Source organism: Nothoprocta perdicaria, unplaced genomic scaffold, assembly GCF_003342845.1.
Source record: "Nothoprocta perdicaria isolate Ctin4 unplaced genomic scaffold, notPer1 scaffold_26, whole genome shotgun sequence".
Taxonomy (NCBI): Eukaryota; Metazoa; Chordata; class Aves; order Tinamiformes; family Tinamidae; genus Nothoprocta; species Nothoprocta perdicaria.
The window spans coordinates 2,891,633-2,915,024 of NW_020455488.1; the positions used below are offsets into that span (position 1 = coordinate 2,891,633).

At 37.3% G+C, this 23,392-nt stretch overlaps 1 protein-coding gene across 1 annotated transcript in view; it reads left to right on the forward strand.

Moving 5' to 3' along the window:
* The window catches only part of LRRC28 (leucine rich repeat containing 28), a 50,742-nt gene that overhangs the window by 14,593 nt on the left and 12,757 nt on the right, over positions 1–23,392 (forward strand). The window contains exons 6-7 of the mRNA XM_026040501.1: positions 16,188–16,394; positions 21,970–22,072. Of these exons, the coding sequence (XP_025896286.1) occupies positions 16,188–16,394; positions 21,970–22,072 (310 nt within the window). The remainder of the gene's footprint in view (positions 1–16,187; positions 16,395–21,969; positions 22,073–23,392) is intronic.

Below are 23,392 nucleotides of genomic sequence, written 5' to 3' on the forward strand. Positions count from 1 at the left end.
AAAGGTACAGTATACAGAATCCTATTCTTATTTTAGACTTTGGTATTAAAATATGCAGCATTTTATTTATTTATTTGATTTAGAACCTCCAAGCTATGGGAAAAAAATTGTTTTTTTTCTCCTATATATCCTTACTTTTTTTAATTACTGTCGTCAGTGTGGATCAGTTTCTTTGATACTTTAACATTGAAGTTCTTTTTTTTCTTTATTTTAAATGCAGTGGTTATGGCTTTAAAAGCTAAGGCTTAGACTGATGCAGACCCTGTTCTTTTTTTTCAGAGCTGGCATAACCTTAGTCCACTCTGCTTTCCTAATTTAGTAACATGGATAAAAATATGCACGACGGGACAGGTTTGGTACGCCAGGCACCCRGCCAGGAGTGTGGTGTTTTTAAGTAAATGGACTTGTGGGGATTTGAGGAAAACATAGATTAGGTTACAGGAGCTTTGCATTTTGTAAGTCTGTAACTATTTAAAGGAGCATGGACTCCTAAATAAAAAATCAGTTTTAATTATGGTAAGGATATATTGTTTTTATTGAAGTAGCTTATGTCTAATATTAAAAAAGCTTGTGTTTTCTTAGCAGAGATCTGTAAAGTCCATACCCTGTGAATAATTCATTGCCAGATTCAGTTTATGATGTAAAATTATAAGTCAATGTACTAAGATTTACCTTAGCTCCTTCTAAACTTCTTTTCAACAGTTGTCAGAGCAGTGTGCTTATACGGTGCTAGTTCAAATTTCTTGCTTGAATTGAAAATAGTGTAAGTTTGTGGTTGTATCATATATTCAGAAATCTATTACTGCTATAACTTAGTAAATTCTAGAAATTATTTTCTATTTCTCTGATATTTACAGCAGCTTTAATGAGTGACCACTATTTCAAAACTGTATTTTTAAGGGCAGCAATACATTATTTAAGSCTTTTTTTTGTTGATGTGGAAATTGGATTTTACATTTCTAAAATATTTGAGACAGTTAAATGAGTAACCTGATAACGGAGGTTCCTGKTTTTTTTTGTGCTTGAAAATTGCTTCATCTCGTTGTAATGCAGTAATGATTTAAATTAATTTAGTATTTGGCAAACGTGACTTGATGCTGTCTTGTCTGTTGCTTCAACTGAAGAATAGACGCTGCTTAGAGACAAAAAAAAATAATACTGAGATTGTATTTTAGAAAATAAATGCTTAGGTTCAACAAAAAAACTTGTTTCTTTACCTAAATTGATCCTACACTTGCCTATTACTTTTTTTTCTTCACATCAGGATTACTAAGGCTTCAGTAATTATGTCATCTTAACCTAGAAGTGCAATAAAAGTGTTTGATAGTATCTTTAAGACGTTCTTTGGCTATCTATGAGGAAAAGACTTTTATATGTTTTGATTGTGTATAAATTACTGTATAGCCCTGTMCTGGCAGCCTGTAAGAATTACATTTTGTATGAGGAACAAATTCCCCTAGGAAATCATAGAAAAGAATTATCTCTGAAGAGTTGGGAACAAAATGGCAGTGTGGACAGCTACGGACTGCCACTGGAGTCTGTGACCTAAATAGAGGTGACCACAGCACAGGGTAGTATTTTGTGCAAGCGGTGTTCCTTACAGATCAGCTTTCATGTTTGTCCAAACACTGTGGTAGCTATTTAATTAAGGGATATTGGAAGTATGAGATTTTATAACAAAGTCTGCATTGCTCGGAGATTTGGTTTGGGTTAAATTCTCAGGAGGACAGCTAGTACTTTTGAGTGCTCTGAATTAATGGGGAGGGAAGTCAGGACAGAATTTTAAAAAATCCAGTACATTCCTGGAAATTTTTATGGTTTTTTTCCCCTTTTTTCTCCATATTTGACCTGTATAGTGTGTCAGAATGAGCCATCTGTGTATACAGAGCTGCTCACTATTCTCTGTTCATCTGCGTGCCCCTTCTTATAGTTATTTTCTTTCCATAGTCCATTGGCAATTTCTGGCTATTATGGGGCTATTGAAAGCCTCTCTGTTAGTATCATTCAACACTTTTTGGTACCCCATGATAGGATCATAAAGTCACTGGATGTTCATGGCAAAAATAAGGGTGCTAAACATACAGTTCTGGACCTATATTTTGTTTAACTGAAGATGTCATTCTAATGGTTAGTTTCAACATTTCTTCTAGGTAGTTTTGTATTGGGCATACTGGAATAGAAACATTTCTGATAAGCAACAAAAAAAAAAGGTTAAGAAGGGGCGGGGGGAAGAAAAATAAATATTTCTTTCAAACATGGCCTGTGGTTATCCTTGTGGGAGTGTCACTGACAAGGTTCCCCAAAATGCATGTATTAAGTATTTTTGTGCTGTGATTCATTAAACAGAAAACCAATAGGAAACACTTGGAAGAAGCCATCAATGGCTTTCATTGTTAAAATTTAAATTATTGTGTTAAATTGTTGCCTTGTACATTTGGATTATTAGACTAGCAATTTCTGTTTTAAAATTTGCTATTCTAATTGAGTTCAATCATTGAAAAAGTATTTGGAAACTAAGCCATTCTAGTGAGCAGTTTTGCTTAAAAAAAAATGTGTGYTATGGCTTAGTGAAGCATTTTCAAGGACCTCCAATTTCATAGAACATAGAGGTTAAAACAGCTGCAATGGTCTTTGCATATCTGGAAAAGCCATCAGGGACAAACTGAAACTGGAATGTGGTATCGTGTCATTAATGTGAAGGCTAAAATCTTGCTCAAGTAAAAACAAAGACCAAAGAATTATCAAGTATTTGGGTCTTCTAATACTACTTTTACAATACCYAAAATGCATTCAAACACCCTTCATTAAACCTACCGGTTTCAATTTTTTACTTCCTTGTTACATATTTTCACAAGATAACACAGATCTTGGATCAGTCACTGTTTCCTTAGCTACTTTGTTTATAGTGATACTTCAGATTCGGATCACAGTCTCTACATTTTTGAGTTGTAGTGTTTAAAACATGAACAGTATACTCATGTAATTGCTGGTTCCTGAACAGATGAGTCGGAGAGTAGGGTGCGGTATATCTGTGYATTTCTAAGACCATATTAATTTAAGTGATTAAACTAATTAGATGAGAGTTGACCTGTAAAAATTCCCCTTTGTCTGRTGACTCTTGGTAGCCACACAGGCTTCAGGGAAAGTTGTTTACCATCACGTATCCRCAGAGGGGCGTCCGTCCAAACRAGACCATGAGAGTTCGTAGCATAAAAATAATTTTAACTGCCTTGTACTCCAGGTAGAATGTGTTTTTAGCAATTAAGAATTTGTCAGTGCAAAACTGCCTGTGAGCTGCTCCCCTGCCCAATTTGTCATTTTCAATGATGATTTCTGGTAGAGCAGCTAAAGTCCCAAGTTCCTCTGTTTTTAGCACTTTGTAACTAACATGTTTGTGAAATTGTTGACATTTATTCCAAACCATTTCAAAAGAGAACCCTGTGAAAGATTTCTTGCGCTGAGCTGATTAAATCTGGYCCCACCATTCCCATACTTTTCTTTTGTTCCCCCTCAGATAAGAAGCAGCAAGAAATCTGCTAAGTGTAGGTGAAATCAGGAAGGAGAAGAGAAAAACCAACCTAATTAATACTGGTGGTGCTCTCAGACCTGTTGTGCTTCTGGCTTTGCAGAACTTCACTTGTGAAAATCCAAGTTTTGCAGGAACGTGTATGTATTCCAAGCCCTGGGCCATGGGCTTTCCCCCAGTAACTGTTCCCTTAGGGGTTTTAGGTAGGAGATAACACTCTTCTGCCAAGATGAAGCAGTTTGAGTGCTTCGCATAATGCTGAGGTACCTGGAGCATTTCTGCATTCCTGAGAGTATGGGAGCATTTTTAATAGAACTAACCTGAATGTTTTCATCTGGCACCTTCGTAATATATGGGTGCCCCCAAATCCATCTGCTGGGTTCATCTTTTCTTCAAACTGGCTCCTGTGCCCTGTCTGGCTTCCTGGTTAGGTGGTAGCAGTTCTTTTCTGGTCAGATATTGTGCCTGACTCCTTGTGAGCTTTCCAAGGTTGGCTTGGAAAATGTCAAGGCTTCACCATAGCATGAGCTTTATAAAATACACGCACTGAAGTGTAAAGACTTGTTTCAGGAAGGTGATTGTCCTGCAGACTTTCTGATCTGGTAAATCTTAATTAGATTATACTGCAGCTTTGCATTACCTAGTAACTGGTTTCTYTTTTAAGAGATTTGGAACTACCTTTTGAATCCTGGCTGTTCTGCAATCCTTGATCTCTGAAATTACTCCTTGTTTCTCCAGGGTTTTCCTCCTTGCGGGGTAGGAGGGGATTGGACAGGAATTTTGAAGATGTCAAGATCCCTTTAAGGAACTGAGAAAAACATTGACATGGAGCCAAAAAGTTATGGAGATGGCAGATCTTACAAGTAGCTGTAGAAGTGTGGTGGAGTTATATTGTGTATTCTTATGCCTTCTTTATAGATAAGTCTTCAGTACCACTGATTGCAACACTTTAGGTTAAACATAAAATACTTAGTATTTTTCTAGTAAACTCAGTTTGAGATTTCTGGATTACTAACTAAACTGTTAAATGGAGATAATATAGATGCAAATATAAAATGAATTTTTTTCACCTATGACTTGCACATTTGAGGAACCTCCAAACTTAGCTTACAAAATGTCTGCAAGTCACCCACAGCATGTACCAAATAAAATGGACAAGAATTTAAATTGAAATATTTACTTCAGTACCAGAGTGAGAAGATGTTTTGGACCATAACAAAATAGATAACAGGGCAATGTGGAAATGCTGCTGCATCCTACAAGTAGTTCATACATTAATGCACCCTGCAGACTTCCAAATGAATGACCTCAGCAGCTGACAGGAGAAATGACAACATGATTTTTCTAGGATGTATGAAAACAGAACCCCGATGGAATTAATCTGCCCTGCTCTGCTCCCTGCTCCTGCCGTCACTACAGCTGCCACTTAGGGCTACTKCAAGTCTCTTGACCTTTGATTATGCTCCCAATGACATGCTGAGCTGGAGGCCACAAGGCAAAAGTGGGAAGTTTATGCAGCAATATATAACTTTAAAGAGCATTAAGTTGTCACTGCTGCTTTGATCAGGATTAGAGTATACTTCGATAAAACTCAGATAAACGGCTTCAGGCTGTAGCATCAAAACAATGCGTTCTGTTCCTGTTAGTTTGAAAAATTTATTTCTACATAGTCTGTTCTAAAAAGTGGAATGTGCTTCTGAGAGCTGATCAGACTTGGCACACAGACCTAAATAATGAAGGTCAAATAGAATTTGCCTTTGTTTTATGTTTTSATAATTTGAAAAACTGCATTTGAGAAGACTCATGGTGATGCAGTTACATACTGCAAAAGAWAATAACTTTGGAAGTGGCTGAAGGTGTGTGTGAATTCTGGAGTTATTCTGTTAGTGGTGTTTTGTTTTGTGTGAGTTGATAAACCATGTACCGGAGGAGAGGCAGGAGAAGTTGGTTCCTCACTTGCTTTGGGTCCGTTTTACATTTGTGAAGTTGAATCTGAGATGTAGAAAAGCAGATGACCGTGAAAGTGGTTATATCAATGTCATCCTGCGTGTAGYCTTCTTCTGAGTGTGGGGAGGTATTATTTATTTATGGGAACCTATTTAGACTCTATGGACTACGAAAGACATAGACTGTCATTCCTAGTTGCCTGAATTTCACATATGACTTGTGCAGCTCATTGCACTATTGGTAGCTCTGACAAATGCCTCCTTCCTACCTCTTTAGGATCCCTAAAAGTGTCATTCATTTCAAGGTGTCCTTCCTTTTCTTTGTTTTCTTTGAAGGTTTTTCTCCACAATATACTTAATATCCTATTTAGAGCCCAGAGAACTTGCTTCTTTGGAATTTGATATGAGGGTTTTTCCATGTTATGGCTGGCAAGAGGCAYGTTCTGAGCAACGTACCTAGGGGCTATAATGAAGCCGATTTTCCTCCTTGCGCAACGCGTGTGTTAGCCTGCCCTTGCTGGATGAAAGGGAAAGCAGGGGACTCCTAGGTAGTCTCTTCCTTTTRAATGTCTTTTCTAGCAAAAATCTCCTATTGTTGCAGGTTAATATTCTGAGAAATTGAACTGAACTGGATGGTCAAGTAGTGCATAGTGCTGTATGTACTTTCAAAACTGGAATTTTAGAGAAAGTTGCTGATAATTCTGAGAGCAAATATTTGATTATCGATTGCTTGGTTGAAGCATGTCTTTGAGGTATATGAAGTTCACTTCTGAAACTTTATAACAGATGCTCTTTAAAATACTTGGAAAAGTCTTTCTCTTAGAACTGTTATCCAAAAGCAAAACTGCACTTCTTAAAGCGAGTTTTAAGATGCTCCGGGTCCGACTCAAATATTTGCCAATAGCTGTTTACATGAGTGAGGAAAGATGCATATTGACAGGACTGTGACTAAAGCTCTGGCATTGAGACGTCTGCTGAGAAAGATGTTTCATACACAAATGTGTGTGTTTCTATAGAATGACTTTAATATAGCCAATCTGTTCAATAGAGTTAAGTCAGACTCAGCTTCAGCTTTGAACAGATATTAAACTGTAGAAGACTTTTGAAATTTTTCAACAGTTTGTGAAATGTGTGAAAAAAAGAAATGGTAATAGTAACTGCAAATTCCAGGGTTATGTTAGAAATGCCTTACTCATTTCATAATGCTACACTGTCAAACTTTATTTTGCTGCCATGACTTTGAAGAGCCCTAGATCAAGATAAGACATACAAGCAAAGCAGATTTGGATGGGAGACATGCCCATACCTGCTGACTTTGCCAATGTTGTTCAGAAAAAAAATGGYGGAAAAAATGCACCTCACTGTATCCTCCATCAGCATAATGGTAAAAGGTTGGTTGGTAAAAGTTACAAGAGTTGGTTGATTGCTTGGGAGGTGGTAAAAGTTAGAAGAGTGCAACTGCTACAACAGGACATGGCTGCATTCAGAAAATTCAGCAATTGTTAGTGAGTAGAGCCTATTCAGATATTGATTTTTTGAATCAAATTACTTGCAGTCTATTAAAATACTAAAATAAGTAGATACTCATATTTCGTGCAAAACCTGTTGCTAGTTTGAACTAGTTTGAGATACTCTGTTAAACAAAAACAATTTCTGTCATGAGTTATGACCAAATAAAATAGATGCTCTSCTGTTTAGACCTATTTATTTGGGAAGAATAGCTTTTGATCTTTATTATTTTGAAGTGTTATATTTTCCAAAAGTTGGRTGTTAAAGTTGCTTTTGCACCTCCCTTCCTCTCCTAAACTTCCAATTCTTTATAAATAAAGTTTTCTATGAATACTTCTGTCTCTTTGGTTCCTTTTTACTTTCCCCAGGCTCTCTTTAAGTTATATAGAATGATTAGCTATATTAACGGGTAGTTGATTTTACATGTACATTAAAGAAATTGAGTTTAGTAGTAGGACTTGGGTAGTGAGGGAAGGTTAGAGAACAAGATTTTTTGCCCTTTGGAACCGAGCAAACACAAATGTTAGTTTTGTGCAACAGAAGATTTTGAGAATATACTGATTTCCATTCTGATTTTGTGGCCAGAAGTAATTTTCTTGCATCTTTGAGTGGATCCTTGTGAGAGAGTTAAATCAGAATATGGCTTATTACAGACACCTTTGTTTTTACTTGACTAGTCTATTAAATGACTTGAGGCAAAATAAAATGCATCATTTACTGCCACTAAATCTCAATGGAAAAAGCCTTTAAGGAGAATGTGTAGAAGCAGAGGTGTTTCCTGAGATTAGCTTTGTCACACATGCGGAGTTTGATAGCTGTATTTCAGCTAACTTAATTTTACTGCAGTGTTGTTTAATATAAGGAGCCATGTTTAATTTAGCATTGTCCTAAGATGAGCTAAATGATCTTTCCTTATGGAAGGCTTTGATACACAACACCTGCAAGTATACTCTAGGTGGTAATTGTTTAATGTGCAAGAGTKTTATGGACTAGGGCTACTTATTTGTGAAGCTCAAGGAGTAAAATTCCATGTGTGGGGAATTCTGTGTGGGGTCCCAGAGACACTGCAGGCCCTGCTTGTGTCTGCAGGGCTGARCTGGCACCCGCAGCATCGCCCACTAATTGAAATAATATTTGCAGTTGCTTTCAGCATTTTGAAAATCAGGGCACTGCTATCTTGTGACATGATCGGATGTGGTTTTCTTGGATGACAATCTTATTCAGAAACTGTTAATAGTTGGTCCAGTGGGCCCTTTTCTTAGTAGCCACCTCAGGGTAGCAGCTCCTGCCTGACCTTCCCTCTCAGGGAGTTATCTGGTCTGCTGAGCGGCCTCAGAGCAGTGTCTTAGCACTGCAGTGGGAAGGTTTCCTGTTTTTTATTATGGAGGTGGTCTTTACCTTCAGGAAAAAGGCTTCATTTAGTGTCCCCTAGCAGGAACTTGGGTGGACATAATTTGGCTTGATATATATTCAAAGCCATAATTTGGCTTTCCGCTCAAAGATTAAAATCTCCCCTGGACCTACTGCCTTTCTTATGCAAGTAGTTACTTTGCAGYGGGGGAGCCTTAGGAAAAGGAATGCAGTTGTATCTGCTTCTAGTTGGCTGGAAATAGTTGATAGCAAGAGGCTCAACAGATTGGTCTTTGCTTGGATTATTTTGGCAATAAAGCAGTGGCAGGTTAGGAGAGAGACCAGTCTGTTGAGTTGAAGAAATGAAAAAGCTGTCCCAGAATTTGTGGCCTGGTTTGACCCTCTCTCTTTGGCTTTCTGGACTGGGCTTAATCTCTCCTTAGGATGCATGTTTTGCTTGCTTCAATCTTCGGTGATTGCTGGTTTCTTGTACCACTAATCATAGTGGGAGACTGCAGCAGGCAGCTCTGGTTGGCTGACCTCTTGATTTCAAATCAAGGTTTATTTTCTGCATTATTATTATTTTTTTTTTGTCTGGAAGGCTTTTATCATAGTTCATGTTTTGACATTAATGAAAAGGGAATTGTAAATGAAATGCATCAATAAAGATGGTAAGACAGTAACAAAACAAGAGAAACATAATACATCTCTTGCTTAATTTATATCACATTTGTTCGTTTGTACCATTCAAAACACCCCAACAGGAAAATAACTGTTCCTCAAAGCAAACTCAGCAGTGAAAATACATTACTCCCTAAATAACAGGCTCTTTTTTTGTGAGAGACCAGCGGATTTTTTCCTGTAGCATGATTGACAAAATACCCCTCTCTTTTCACACTTCATTTTAGTTCCCTTTTGCAAAACAAGGGACATCATTTTAATAAAACTGCAGAACGATCTATTAATTTCACATCTCTTGTGTAGTAATAGTACCTTGCTTTGAGGTCTAATGTAACAGAGCACACTAGAGCAAAATGAAAGGATAAGCTGTCTTCTAAAAAATGGTTCATGGCCTTGAGTTACCATCCTCCATAAACAACTGCTTGTTTTTTCCAGTCTTTCTGATGTTGTGGACTGCTGCTTCCCTACTGTTTTCAATCTCTTTCCCAACCTGTTGCACTTTTCATATTTGTGCTATTTTTCTGGTATTATTATTACCTGGTTTATTCTAACTTTTTAAATCTAAGCCATGAGATTATGAAAGAAAATGGAATTCCTTCTTGCTTGTGAAAGCACAAATGCAGGCATTAGGAAACAAAGACTGTTTCTGGAAGTGGAGGTTGACGTTTAAAAAAATTAACACCTTATATAAAGGGGCTTAGGGAGGCATCTGTCTTAAAGACTGTGAGTGGATCCATATTTGTAGCTTTTTCTTTTGGCATTGCACTCAATTCCAAAGTATGTCTGTTCGAATCATTTATTGCCTCAAAAGACTTGTCATCACTGGAGAAGTAATTCACTCGTGTGGGTGATTTCTGGCAGGGGCTCATGAAAAAAAAATGTAGGCTTAACAGGTGTGATGCAAGCACATTGAGGAGGGATGCGGAAGAGAGGCTAATACCCTCTCCGGATCTGTAATATCAGTTTGGGGAGGAAAGGATTTAGCCGCCTCAGTGCGGATGCTGAGGAGAACACAGATTGCAGGACCAGTAGAATGCAAAAGACTGCCAATTTGGCCAGTTGAAGTTTAATTGTGAAAAAGATGGGGAAGCGCTGACACCTGGAGTTTGCATGAAACCCTCGTTCCTGACGTCTGTTTTCAGCTACTTTGCTGAATTATTGTTTTGCACTTCAGAAAGCCACTTTTCCCACCTTTGCTCATGGATGATGATAGGAAATAAATAAGGTTTGGTACCCAATTTGTGTGTAACAGCTAGCAAGGTTGAGAAAGAGTCAGTTTGGGGAAATTCAGAAGTATGTATTTTTTTCCACCTTTTTTCCTTAAAAGTTTTGAGAGGTGTCATAATTTATGGCTGAAGTAGGTGAACCTGAGAGTTGGTAAAATCTTTGAGATGTTACGTGTGACTGTTCGTTCACAAAGGCAACCTTGACCTAGAAAAACTTTTTCCTTGTTCATTCCAGCCAGGCTGTTTCTGGGAAATGGAAGCATATGTATTGCTTAAATCAAATTTAATCAGTTAGGATAGAGGTTTATTCCATAGAATTCTTGCAGTTTTTTAGGTCATATTCGGGCTTGTTTAAGTACAGGTTWTCTGTGAAACGTGCAGTATCACAACCTGTTTTCCCAATCTTTTCTTAAAATATAGAGCAAATGCCAGGCTGCACAGGAAGGATACAGCAAATCTTCAGTTCTGTTCTGCATGAGAAGCAGAACCCTTTAAATGCTCTCATTAGCAAAACTGAAAATTCTGCATATGTTAGAGGTAAAATGGGATCCTTTTTGCCTTTCTTTTTTTCTTTCCTTCTGCCCTTAAATCTAATGATACCAGTTTTCAGTTATGGTCACAATTCCTTGTTTGAAGATAGTACAGGTATATCAAAAGTGTCAATTTGTGCTAGAAAAAAAGATTTTTATAAACCATGAAATGTGAGCTGTGTGCTAGGACAGTAAATATATAATAGGCTATTTAATTTATTTATTTCAAGCATCTTATAAGCTATTTAAGTCATCTTGAGCTGATCTCTGATTTCAGCTGCTTGGCATGAGGAATCCCCCCACATTTCATAACTAATTTAGTAGTTTAGATTGTGACATGAGAATTTTTCTTAAACCTATCCTGGGGACATACATTACAGGTGTCTGTGTTRAGTCGCTTCCTCCTTGACCACCCGCACAAGTTGACAGTGCCATAGCTGTGGCTGYGTTATCTCTTTGTCTGAAATCACTGTGGTAATCACTGTGTCACTTAAAAATAGCCATTTTTTTAACCCTGTCTGTTTCTGAATACGCATGTTTCAAACAAAGTCTGTGCCCCCCTACAAAAGTATATTCAGACTTCCCTGCTCCTACTAAAATACTGGTTCTGTCTAGAAATTGCATTGGTGGTTCTCACTAGTGGCTCATTACCCTTTTATGATGAACCAGTATTCCCAGTCCCTCTCTCCCTCTGCTGTTCCCAGGTAATAGCAGAGGTCTGACTCAGGGGTCTTCCATCAGCCTCAGATTTCCTGATTTTGTGATTTTTTTTTCCCCCCCATTATTTTTAATTCCATTTCTGTCACTTAGGCATAAACATTTTTCTCTCTTCCTGTATGATAATTTGATTCTTCACTGTATTAGCCGCACTTGAAATGTTTGCATCATCAGCCATCCAAGACCTAGTCTCTACCAAGTTAGATGGTAGCAATTCTAAACAAAACAGGCCCCTGAGGAGCACTGCTAGTCATTTTTTTCTTTATCTCAGTACCTTGCTTCACAGTGTATGCAGCACTAGATGCTATACTTACATGTTACTATTTACTAAGAGATGTAATTTAATTGAAGAAAAATAAGCTAGTAAAATATGATTTCCTTTCATGTGCCAGTTGTTGGTTACTCTTGCAAGATATTGAAGAACACCAAGTTCCTGGGCTTTTTTTGGACACAGGTTAAACATTTGTTCTCCAGCCCTAGGCTACCGTCTCCCTAATGTCTAACTGAGAATCCTCATTCCTGAGCTTGCAGTTTTGATGTATAACCCATTTTTCTCTGTATGCCTGGGCAGATTTTTTTTAAGCAGCCTCATTTCATTTTRGTAATGGATGTGGTAATTTTCAGGTTCTTTATCTTTGCTCTCACAAGGTATTCTATCTCTGTCCTCATATCCAGCATTATTCTTGCAGGAAAATCTGATGCAAAAAGCTAATTTAATGTTTGGTCTGTCATCTTAATTTCTGCTCCTTGTTGATACCAGTTCTTCATTTTTGTTCTCTTTCTTAGAAACATATCATTTATATTTAATTTTCTGTGAGAATTCCCTTTTTTTGGCTGTTCCTTCTTGCAGTTTTCATTTAACTTCTACAGTCTGACCTCTAAGTGACAGCTCTCCTTGCTGATCAGTCCCTTTTTCCATTCCTTGTAGGTTCTCTGCTTTCTCTTAATATCCTGTTTTGAGGTGCATACTCATGCAGGTAGGTCTATAGCCCTTTTGTGTCCCCTCTCTCCCCCTTTTTCCTTTCTTTACTTGATGGGAAATACACAGATAGTGTGTAAGTTCAGCTAAATCCATGCCTTCCGTACACTCAAATCTAACTGTGTATGTGTGTCATATATCTTTGGATAAAATTTTGAGTTATGGCCCATCAGGGGAAGGTGGGATTGTTCTTGAAACTTAAAGAAAACTGTTAGTTTTTTTTCTGATTTGCAGCTGGTGAGGCCTGTACCCCCCAAAGGTTAAGGAAGTTTGAATTGCCTTTGGCAATTATTACGTGTTGTATAGGCTGGTTACTTCCAGATGGTGTTTTTCCTGCAAATAAAACCATAGGAATTAATTTTAAAACCTGGCATTTAAGCTGTCTGAGCCATATTTTTTGTGTTGCTAGATAAATACAGTCAGTTTTGCTAGAAGGTCATAATTTAGGAAATTTCCTCAAGTTGTTTTAAGGATTAACCTTTCTGTTAACAACACTATCACAGTGTTTCTTTTCTTCCTGGTTTGAGACACAACCTCTTTTGGAGTTCAGTCTTTTGTAAATACAAATACTAAGACCACTTGTTCCTTTCTCCAAGTGGTTTGGAAAGCTGCTGCAACAAATGCAAGGACTGGGTTTTGGAGCCCCAGTAATTACTTCCGAATCCTGTGTTTACCCTTCACATTGGCAAGGATGAAAAAGGTGACTTAATTATTCTGAGTGTTGGCAGTTTTAGAATACAAATAATACAAATACAGTTTTAAGTACTTGTGTGTGTCACTGAAATGGAGTCTCGAAGGCAGTAGGCAGGACTCTGGGGTAAGCCTGGGTTTAAGTTTCTGGGAGGTAAGGCCGTATGTGAATTTACAGTCTGTCAGATACTTCGTGTGTACTGCCCCATGAACACATTTGTAMCATATGGTCAAACCACATAATTGCCCAAATATATGTGAAAGCAGATGGATGTAGCTGAAACATTTTGGTCCAAAAATCAACACAGTAACTTAAAGTTGGGACTCTGTGTGCCGCCACAAACCGAGTTCGGCAAAGCTCCCAAGGATGGGAGCTCTGGTGTCAAAACCGGGCTGCTGTGGTGATTTTGATAGTGTTAATCTTAGAATACTGAAGCTAATATAAATTTTAAATTACAGTTTTATGAATTTCATTTGAATGTTATTGGAATTCCTGAGTGGGGTTTAATGGTGATGCATCGTGCTTGTCTCTTGTCGCAGCATTATTTGAGTTCCAAATCTCTGAATCAAAGTCCCTTCTCTGACAAAGCCTTTTAGTTAGTTATTTTCCATAACTGACTAAAATTTCCCAAACCCACCTCTCCAAAGTACCAAATTGCCTCATTAGCTGATAGCAAGAGAAATGTCTGTAAATCTTTCAATGCTTGTCAGACAACGTGTCCTTCAGTATTTAGATTGCAAGATTTTAAAAGTATGGATAATAGTATTTAGTAAATAAGGACTTGAAAAAATTATTAATGAGCTGTTTATATCTTGTTTCATTCTTAATTGTTTTCCTTTGCTCTAATGAGAGGGAAACCAATTTAGTGTCATTAAAATATGTCTGAACATGTTTTTCAGAATAAGCTTTCAACTCAGAGGTGGGGAATCTTGGGGGCTGTATCTTTAATCTGATGGCACTTTCAGTGGTTTGCTTTACTTTTTAACTTCATCAGGGGTTGGTGGGTATTTTTGTAACATATGGTGCACTMCGTTGAAAGTGGATGTTTACATCTGGTATGCATTGCAAGATTAAGCTAGAGAGGATGAAGTTTTGGACAAGTATGTGTTTTTTGGATGAAGGATAAAGTGAAAATACTTCTATTTCCTCTTAGATTTGAAACATATCATTCTAGCAATGTCTTTGAAACCCTGCCAACTTTGCCAACCATAACATTTATGAGATTTTGGACCTATACTGAATTAGAAAACTGTTTTTAGTGGAAGAGAAAAAGGTTAGTGCCTGAAAATAGCGGGCCCTATTATTGCCTGCCTGTGGTCAGTGGTTTGGCTGAATGTAGGAGGCTCTCTTCCTGTCCCTGTTTAAAGCATATGTCTTGGTGATGAATATAAAACTGTTGAAAATTAGATTGCTTTACTCTAGTAATTTCACATAGTAGTCTTCTACTATTTAATGGTGATTATTTTTCTTTTGCAATTTATTTTCAGTCTTGCAGTAAAGTTTTTTCTTTTTTTAATGGATCTCATGTTTGCTGTTAACATCAGATTTGAAGAATTTGGTGGTCTGTGTACAGCAGCTGCTTTTGTCACAATTTGAAGTTTAAATTTGTCATTTTTCTCTTTCCCACTGTGTATAAGATGGTTTGAAATTAACCCAGCTCTTTGTTTATGTCTTAAGGTGCAGAGATGATACAAGGTGCTCTCAGAGCTCAGGGAACAGGGAATTTTCTAGTTGCTGCTGCAGAGGGAGCTTAAGGGCATAACAGGTCTTGTTCAGGTTTATCTGAAATAGAGTTGCCATATATATGTGTGTGTGTGTGTGTGTGTGTGTTTTAAAAAAAATCTGGGCATTAGAACTGTAGAGTGTGCATTTTATAATTTGCCTGATATGTCATGTGTTTTCAGTATAGACAATTTTGAGGGATCTTCTTTAGCAACTATTGGATGCAAAAACTGGATTTATTTAGCTAAGCAAAGTAAACCTGGATCTGGAAAATGCTGTGAATTGCCCAGAGAACTTAGAGCACTGAATATTGATATGTTGGTTATATCACTGCAGTGTATTTAGGAACAAAGATAAACTGTTTAAAGCTTTTTCTATATTCGGGGGAAATATTTAATAGAGATATTATCTTACCATATAGTATATTACCATAATCTATATTACTATATAGATTTATATTAAAAGAATTAAGAAACAAGATAATCCACATAGCTTCTCCAATGTGTTTGTTCATCTGCTTTCAGAGGAGCGCAGCCTGGTCCCAAAGACCAGACCAAGGTAATCACTGCATTACACCAGTGAGGCTACTGTATTTCGTTAGGTCTTGCAGACTTTGAAGAATTTCTGTTTTTTTTTAATCTGCAGAAAAAGGTGTATGAAACTATTTAACGAATGCAATGGGCTTCTACAGAGCTCTTAGAGTGACAATGATTAACCAGATTCTTAGCGTTAAGAAAATGTCTAGAAGCTGTAATTGTTGCAACTATAGTTTATAACTTACTGTGATATCCTCGTGAAATAACATAACCTGCCATAACAGTTTACAGATCATTAAAATGCATCTCTGTTCTAATTCAGGCTAGCCCTTTTGAATTGTAGGGAGCAGTTGTTCCTAATTGTGCTTGGTGAAAGAACTGTCCCTAAGCAGGCTGTGTGGGTATCTAAGTCTAATTGCAAGAGGAGAATCTTAAGTAAAGTGGATATCAGCATTGTAGCCTCAATTTTTTTTTAAGTTAATCTAAATTTTTATGAATTTGAGGTCATGTAAAACACCCTTGCTAMCCATAAGCTATGTAAAGTCTTCTGTTTTTAAGTGTTCATTTTTTTGCTATTTCTGATTTTGGCTCTGGAAGTTGCTTGATGTTTTTGTTGGTGGTAACACATGGTTCAGCAATGCACTGACTTGAGAGCACTCATATTTAAACACATTGCCTCCCAAATAACTGTTTTTGATTTGCTGAGATCTTTGCGGATTAATTATGAACCTAATTATATTAATGTATCCCCATGCCTAACTGCTTGCATTGCAGAAGTCGGGGACCTGAGGGAGCTGCAGACGCTGGACATCTCCACCAACCGGCTCATCACGTTACCCGAGCGGCTGCACATGTGCCTGTCGCTGCAGTACCTGACCGCAGACCGCAACCACCTCTGCTGCGTCCCCCGCCACCTCTGCCAGCTGCCCAGCCTCAACGAGCTCTCCATGGCGGGAAACCGCCTGGCCTTCCTGCCCCTCGGTGAGTCGCTGTCTTCCTCCCACTGACAGCGAGCAGAGAAGGGGTGAAAAACAGCCTGCCTCCCAAAAACCCCTCCTCAACAGGCCATTTCCATCCCTTCGTAGGGTTGTGACAGTTGTCACGTTGAGGGAAGTAAGATAATAAGTGAAAAAATGAGAAGCACTAAGGTTTCACGTCTGTTTTAAAGCCATAGGTCAGCTATTAAAGTTGCTTTATTTTTAGCTAACTGAGGGAAAGAAAGTTTAAATGATGCCCTGTTTAAATATAATACTATGTAATCTGAGTTCCACCGCTTTGGTAATGATCTGTTTGTTTGCTGGATGTGATGATTTAACAAAGATTCTTCAGCCAGGGTTTTTAACTTGCCATGGAAACCAGTAACTACACAGAAATTATGTAGCATCATGAAGACTGACAGCACTGCATAATTTAGCTAAATTTTAGTTTGTGCTGTGCATAGGCATGCATCRGAACTCTCACAGCAGTAGCCCAGAAAAGAATTCATCTGCCTTTTAACCCTTTCTAAGTCTGGATCTGTAGAAGGAAGGCTTCGTAGCAGGAGGTGCAGCCAACGTGTGGTGTTAATAAGGAGTTACTATGTTAGTAGGACTGTGTGTTTTGCCTGTGCGAAGCAAGTCCTGTTCCAYGTGTTTCTTGCTTTTTACTTTCAGTAGACTGTCGAGGGCTAATTTCTGCACACATACACAGATCTGTCACCTCTGCTGAATATCYACTGATAGTTTTTCTAGCACACGATTGGAGTCTGGTTGATTATGGGCAGATGAAGTTTAGATGCAGCAAATAAAAATGAGATAATCTTATTTCTAAAGTAATTGCATTATTTAGGGATAACACTTTTGTAGTACTAGCTGTTTAGTCTTCAAAAACGTTGATAAGCTAAGACTCAAAAAGCCTTTACTGCTGCCAAGGGCCTCTGTCTATGAATGACCCCTCCAAAGAGAGTGTTTTGGTTATGTCCCAATATATGTTATTATATAGATGAGGAAATGAGTCCCAGGACGCATCATGGAGTTTCCAAAGCACTCTGTAAAATGAGCAAAGTAACTACCTCAACTTTGGCAAATCTTTTTAACTCAACTTTACAAGTGAGGGAAGTTGAAGACTTCTCAATATTTTTAATTTTGCAGAAGAAAGATGCTGTTACATGATAAGATATAAAACATTAAAGGATTTGAATGATTTAATGTAAAAGTTTTTCTTTACTTTTACACTAGTAGGTTATCTACTGAGTGAGAGAGCTATGACCTGGATCAGCTGCAGATCTGCTGAAGTGTTTTAAGTTCAAAAGGAGGAAATAAATCTCTAATAAAATGACACACCTTCCTTTTTTTTCCCTTTATTTTTAGACTCAAAATTCAAAACATTCAAAAGGAACTTTAAAATAACGGGAAACATCAAAGACTATCAATTGACCTTGTTCAGTAGTTCTTAATAGTGACTCACTGGTGAACATTTGGAGATAATTTGCTATCTCTGAATATGAAACTGAATCATAAATCCTAGAGTTCAGAGGAAAAGCAGTACGGAATAAATGTTAATGTTTAATCCTTCTTTCTGAAGAATCAGAAGGTTTCAGAATGGTCAAGATGTGATGAATAAAATAGTGCACCGAAAAAGCAAAAAGATTAAATCTATCTTCTGCCATGTGGAAATATGGTTTTGGGTATGTGGTAGGGCATGGAGCATTACTGAGGTGGAGGCACAACTGTGGCATTACTTCTGCTGGCTGCCCATGTTGGCTAGTGTTATTTTGTGTATACTCCTACATCCAACTTCTCTTTCATGGTTAATGACCGTGAGTAAGGAGGTTAAATAACCGAGAGATAGACATTGTAGAAACATTTACAAGTGGTAATCRAGCAAAAATTGTCAAGCAAGTTCTTGAAATTAGAGGGTAGAGAGTAGGAAGGCAGGCATCTTATTTATCACCAAGCATAATATGTTTCTTTTTTTTTTTTTTGACATGTCCATGTTAGATGAAATAGTCGTGTTTTAAACATATTGGCCAACATACTGGCTTGTTAAAGCGTGGCTTTCTCCTTGTTTTCCATATGGTGATGAGCATCCATTGCGCCACAGAATCATCTAAGAATTGCCCTTGGAGCTGCCTGGAGAAGCCTTGCTTGTATAATGGAAATTTACCTTTTCCATGGTTTAATAGGAATTTAATAGGAATAAGATCTATTCCAACACATTCCCTACACTTCCACTGCACTGCTGAACATGTTTTATGTAGTTTTGTCCTGTATCTTTTTATTATTTTTTTAAATGGTAATAGTAACCTTCCTGCAATTTGAGAGCACATGCATCTTAAAAAAAAAAAAAAAAAAAGTACAACAAAAGGAATCAAATTTGTAAAATACAATATAAAATAGCTCATGCCTCTGATTTTTCAAAACTGGCATGTAAACAAGCAGATGGGTAAACAATGAATTAGTCATTTGTTCTGCAGTGTATACTTAATTGTTGGATATAGAAGCATTTCACACAAAGGATTATTTTTCAGCTGTCATGTAGTCCAGTTTATATTCAAAGAAATAAAAATGCATGGATTTGAGTCTTTGGACCTTCCTAATAAATTTCTAAATATACCCAGACTGTAAGGGCAAGTCCAACTGGAAGTGGCTTTCTGGCCAACTGTGTGTGCAGTTTTTCCACTCGTCTGGATGAGGATGCGGTTTTCCTGTTGCTCTGATAAGTGGTCTTGAGAATTTTCTTGAATGGCAGAGGGAACTACTGATTATTTTATATCTATCTATTTTTATTATAAATTACCCTTTGATAGAAATGTAAATCTTTACTGTTACCAAATGCTTCAATGCCTGAATACAAACTCCACTGCAAGCAGAAATTAGAATCTGTTGACAATACTAGAAGAAAAATTATGTAATAAAGGTACAAATATAATTAAAATAGGCCATAGATTTTGAAGTGTACTTGCAGCACTGGTTATGACAGCAGATATTCAGTATTATATTTATTGAGGTTTATGTGCACTTCTTGTTTAGAAAACGTCTCTAGTAATTGTCAGTGCTCAGTAAACAAAGGCCTTATTCTGCTTCAGTATATGCTGCTTTGTATCCTTGCCCTCTCAATATGGTTAAAAGAGCATCAGTGCAGACACACAAGGGCTTTTGTTCCATCTTCAGCCATGTGGAATGCATATGCCAGGGCCCTGAGGTTTTTTTTTAATATACAAAAAAAAGGGGGGGAGGGGAGGAAGAAAAAGCAAAAAATCAGAACTGGGGTTTGTTCAGGACTCATGGCATTTGGTCATTTCTAGGAGAAAGGTCTTTGATCTGGGAGCCTGGAAGGAGGAAAGTGGAAATGTTTTAGACACAGTGCAGTGCTTGCAAAAGCCACATGAAAACCTTCTTTGTAGCTTTAGCCTTTTCATAGATGGGCAGCTTCCTTATTTCCCAAAGTTCTTAAGAAGTGTGTTTTTGAGAGGAGTTTTAACACTATCTGTTGACTGATATAAGACATAAAAATTAATGGAGATAGGATACAAAGAGCTTTTTAAGTGATGATTTATTTAAATTTAGCTAAATTTCATGCATAGTGTTTGAAACTTGAAAAAAATCTTTGGGGACTGGGAGATGCTTGGTTATTTAATGCAAAGAAACTGTATCAAAGGAACATTTATAGTTACAGGCTATTTGGCGTGGGGAATTGAATTTTTCCTACTGAGATATTTTGTCTAACATCCAAAAACTTGCTTTAATTACCTAGGAAATGCAATGTTCAACTCAGAACTTACCGTCTAAACATAGCATAAGATAAAGGCAGAGCAAGGAGATGAGGTGCATCAAGGGAATGGGGAAAAAGCCAACCCCCTCCTTCCTTCTAAAACGCACATGAAAAAGGGACCTTTTAGCCTTTTTTCTTTTTTTTTGGTTGTCTGATTTCCAGCCTACCTATATACATTTGTGTACAAATGAGCCTTTAAAAAAAAAAAAAAGAAAAAAAAAAAAGAAAAAGAAATTCTCCCATTCTCCAAATTAATAAATTAATCCAACCTATGCAGCCACCCGTAGTTTTCAGCTCTTATTAGTGTAATTAGTTTCTGCAGCACGAGGCAGTGTCTGTTCAGCTGCATCTGGGCCACCATGCGCGCTGTGCACTTTAACTTTCATTACCTGGCTCTTTTGCAGCAGTACAAGCTTTTACAGTAGCCCAGCACTCCATATTTTTATTCATTGCAGGATAACAATGCTTTTGTTTCATCTAAAAATATCCCAGGACTTCAGTAGGCTATTTTCAGCCAGGCAATATCCCAAGCGAAACTAAATCATCTTTTTGAGGTGGTAGCTCCTAACGATGCACGTTAGCACCTCCCAGCAGAGCCCATCRCACAGTGCAGATATCTGTACATGCTTCTGGGGGCAGAACAGTCAATGTGTGCATCCCATAGCTCTTTGATCCCAAATGTCTTTGGGATAGYGTCAAAGAAGCCTGTGCTGGTTGAAGGTGTCCCCTGATGTCTGCTGACTCCAGTTTGAATAAAGGCCAGAAATTGTCCGTGAAGCCTAGGACAAAACCTCCATAGACTGTAGCAGGGTAAGGCTCTTATTAAAAGGAAAAACAACTCAAGTTTTATGTTAACGCTTTTCTTCCAGAAAGGAAACCTATTAGGTTTTCTGTTGGTATCCTCACTTGTTCTCTGTACAAAAGATTTGAAAATGCTGCATCTTTCAAGTTCCTCAGCATGATCTTCCAAGGTTTCTGATGCTTTCAGCTGCCATTCAAGGGGGTGAGAGCTGAAGGCATTCAATATATTGTAAGATGGGCATAGACACTTGAAAAGCTATTTGCTTTATCTGGGTTAAATTACATCCAGAGCTCTGTGTGTAAGGAGAACTATTCAGTGATAAAGCACTGTATTACCTACTGTCATAATAGGGAATAACGAGGGATCTCAGAAGGACTCCAAACAAAAYATCTAAAGAGAAATATCACAGAAAATGTTCTAACTTTTCACTCTGGTCTTGATATAATGGTGATTATGAAAGGGACAGAARCTATGTTAATCCCTCTGAAGTGACCTTTGTTTTTATGCCAATTAGGAGAACTGATGGTCAAGATGGGAAGTCAGACTGGTCAATTTTACGCTATGCTTTTAGCCTGCTTGAGTCAACCAAACACTTGTTTGTCTCGGTGTCTGTGATGGACTCTTTAAGACTATAAAAAGTTAAGATAGAGGCATCTATTATGTTCTTAATGTATATACAATAACTTTGAAATAAAGTCTCCAAACCAACTTTAGAGTTTTCAGAATGAAAATTCTTATGGGATTTTCAGGACTGTTGAAAAAGGGGTGTGTATGTGTATATGTACATACACACACACACACACACACACACACACACATATACATATATGTAAGCTTCTAACCAGTTTCTCAGTTAATACATAATGAAATAATTAGTTTTTGAGAAGTTAACAATTTAGCTTTACTTACACTGAGTCTGTTTTAAGAACGGTTTTGCTTAAAACTGTCATTTTGTCATCCCTTCTCCCCCTTACTTTTCTTTTTCTTGTTTTCTCAACCCAGATTTAGGTCGTTCTCGGGAGCTACAATATGTTTATGTGGAYAACAACATTCATCTGAAAGGGCTTCCGTCTTACCTGTATAATAAAGTCATTGGTTGCAGTGGGTAGGTATGAGTTAATTTAAATGTTTTGCATAATTTTTTCCTTGTAAAATTTCTTCTAAATATGTGCCTGTATGACACAACTCTTTTTTGTGATTGATTCAAAACTAATGTTATTTTAAGGGAATTACTGCAGCTGCCAGTTCTCTTTTACTTTGGTAATAAATTTTGTGTGTTAATTTGCTGACTTACAATATTTTAGTATTAAGCAGTAACAGTCAGTGCAGCAATTCTAAAGGAATCCTTAATGATTGTGGAGGGCTTGAACCTGAAGAGTAGCTGCATTTAAATGCAGCCAAAAATGTAGGCTTTGTAGGTTGTTTTTACCTTATTTTATTTTACAGAACTAAAGAATGCAAAGAAAAAAACCCTCTTTCTCATATGTTACAGCATTTAATTAGTTTGTAATTCCTAACATTTTGTAATTTAAGAACTATTTCTTGGCATGTTACACACAGCCCGTTCGCTTACTTTACATCCCAGCATCAACACTTCATTTGGCTTGCCRCCAACTAACTAAAATAAGTAACTTTTTTTTTAGGAATTCTAGATTGACAGGTATATTTTTAAGTGTGCATTTCAAAAATATCCTAGGCAGTCTCATGTTTGCGGTCAGGATGTGAGGAAAAAGTGGTCTGTGTAGGACACTAGCTTAATTCTTTCAACACTGACACTAGCATAAATTGGGATCAGCACTGCTGAAATGAATGGAGTCTTGCTGGTGAAAACTGATCAGAGGAGAATTGTCCCCATTACCATCTAATTATAAATTGCTGGTATGCTTGCTCTCAGCAGATCTTACATTAAATATAAATTCCCTCTTTACAGCCTGTGCTCCRCTGCCATGTGTGAGATATTGAGTCTTGACATTTTAATTTTTTTTTTAATATCCCTATGTCGCATAGCTGTTGGTGTGATATTTAAAAACTTGCAGTTTTATTATAATTCTGCTGATCTGTGTGCAGCCTCAAACTTTTACAGATTTGCTTTTCAGTAAAATAATTCTTAGGATTGTTTTGTTTGCTTGCTYTCAGAACTGAGAGTACCTTGTAAAAAGGACATTAATGATGATAGATAATTGACTTTAAGGATAATACAAATGATCTTCCCACTGATCTTTGTTATGAGACCCCTCTGCAGTCCACAGTAAATTCTATTTCAATTTGAATTTTGATAATTGTTTGGTAAAATTTCAGCTTCTTCATTCTTTGACAGTTTTATTGTTCAGTAATGATTATAAAATCCATAACTAAATTTCCACAAAATGCCTTTAAAAGGGAGGAGGGAGGAGGAGAGAGAAAATTATTACCAGTTCTTTTGGCT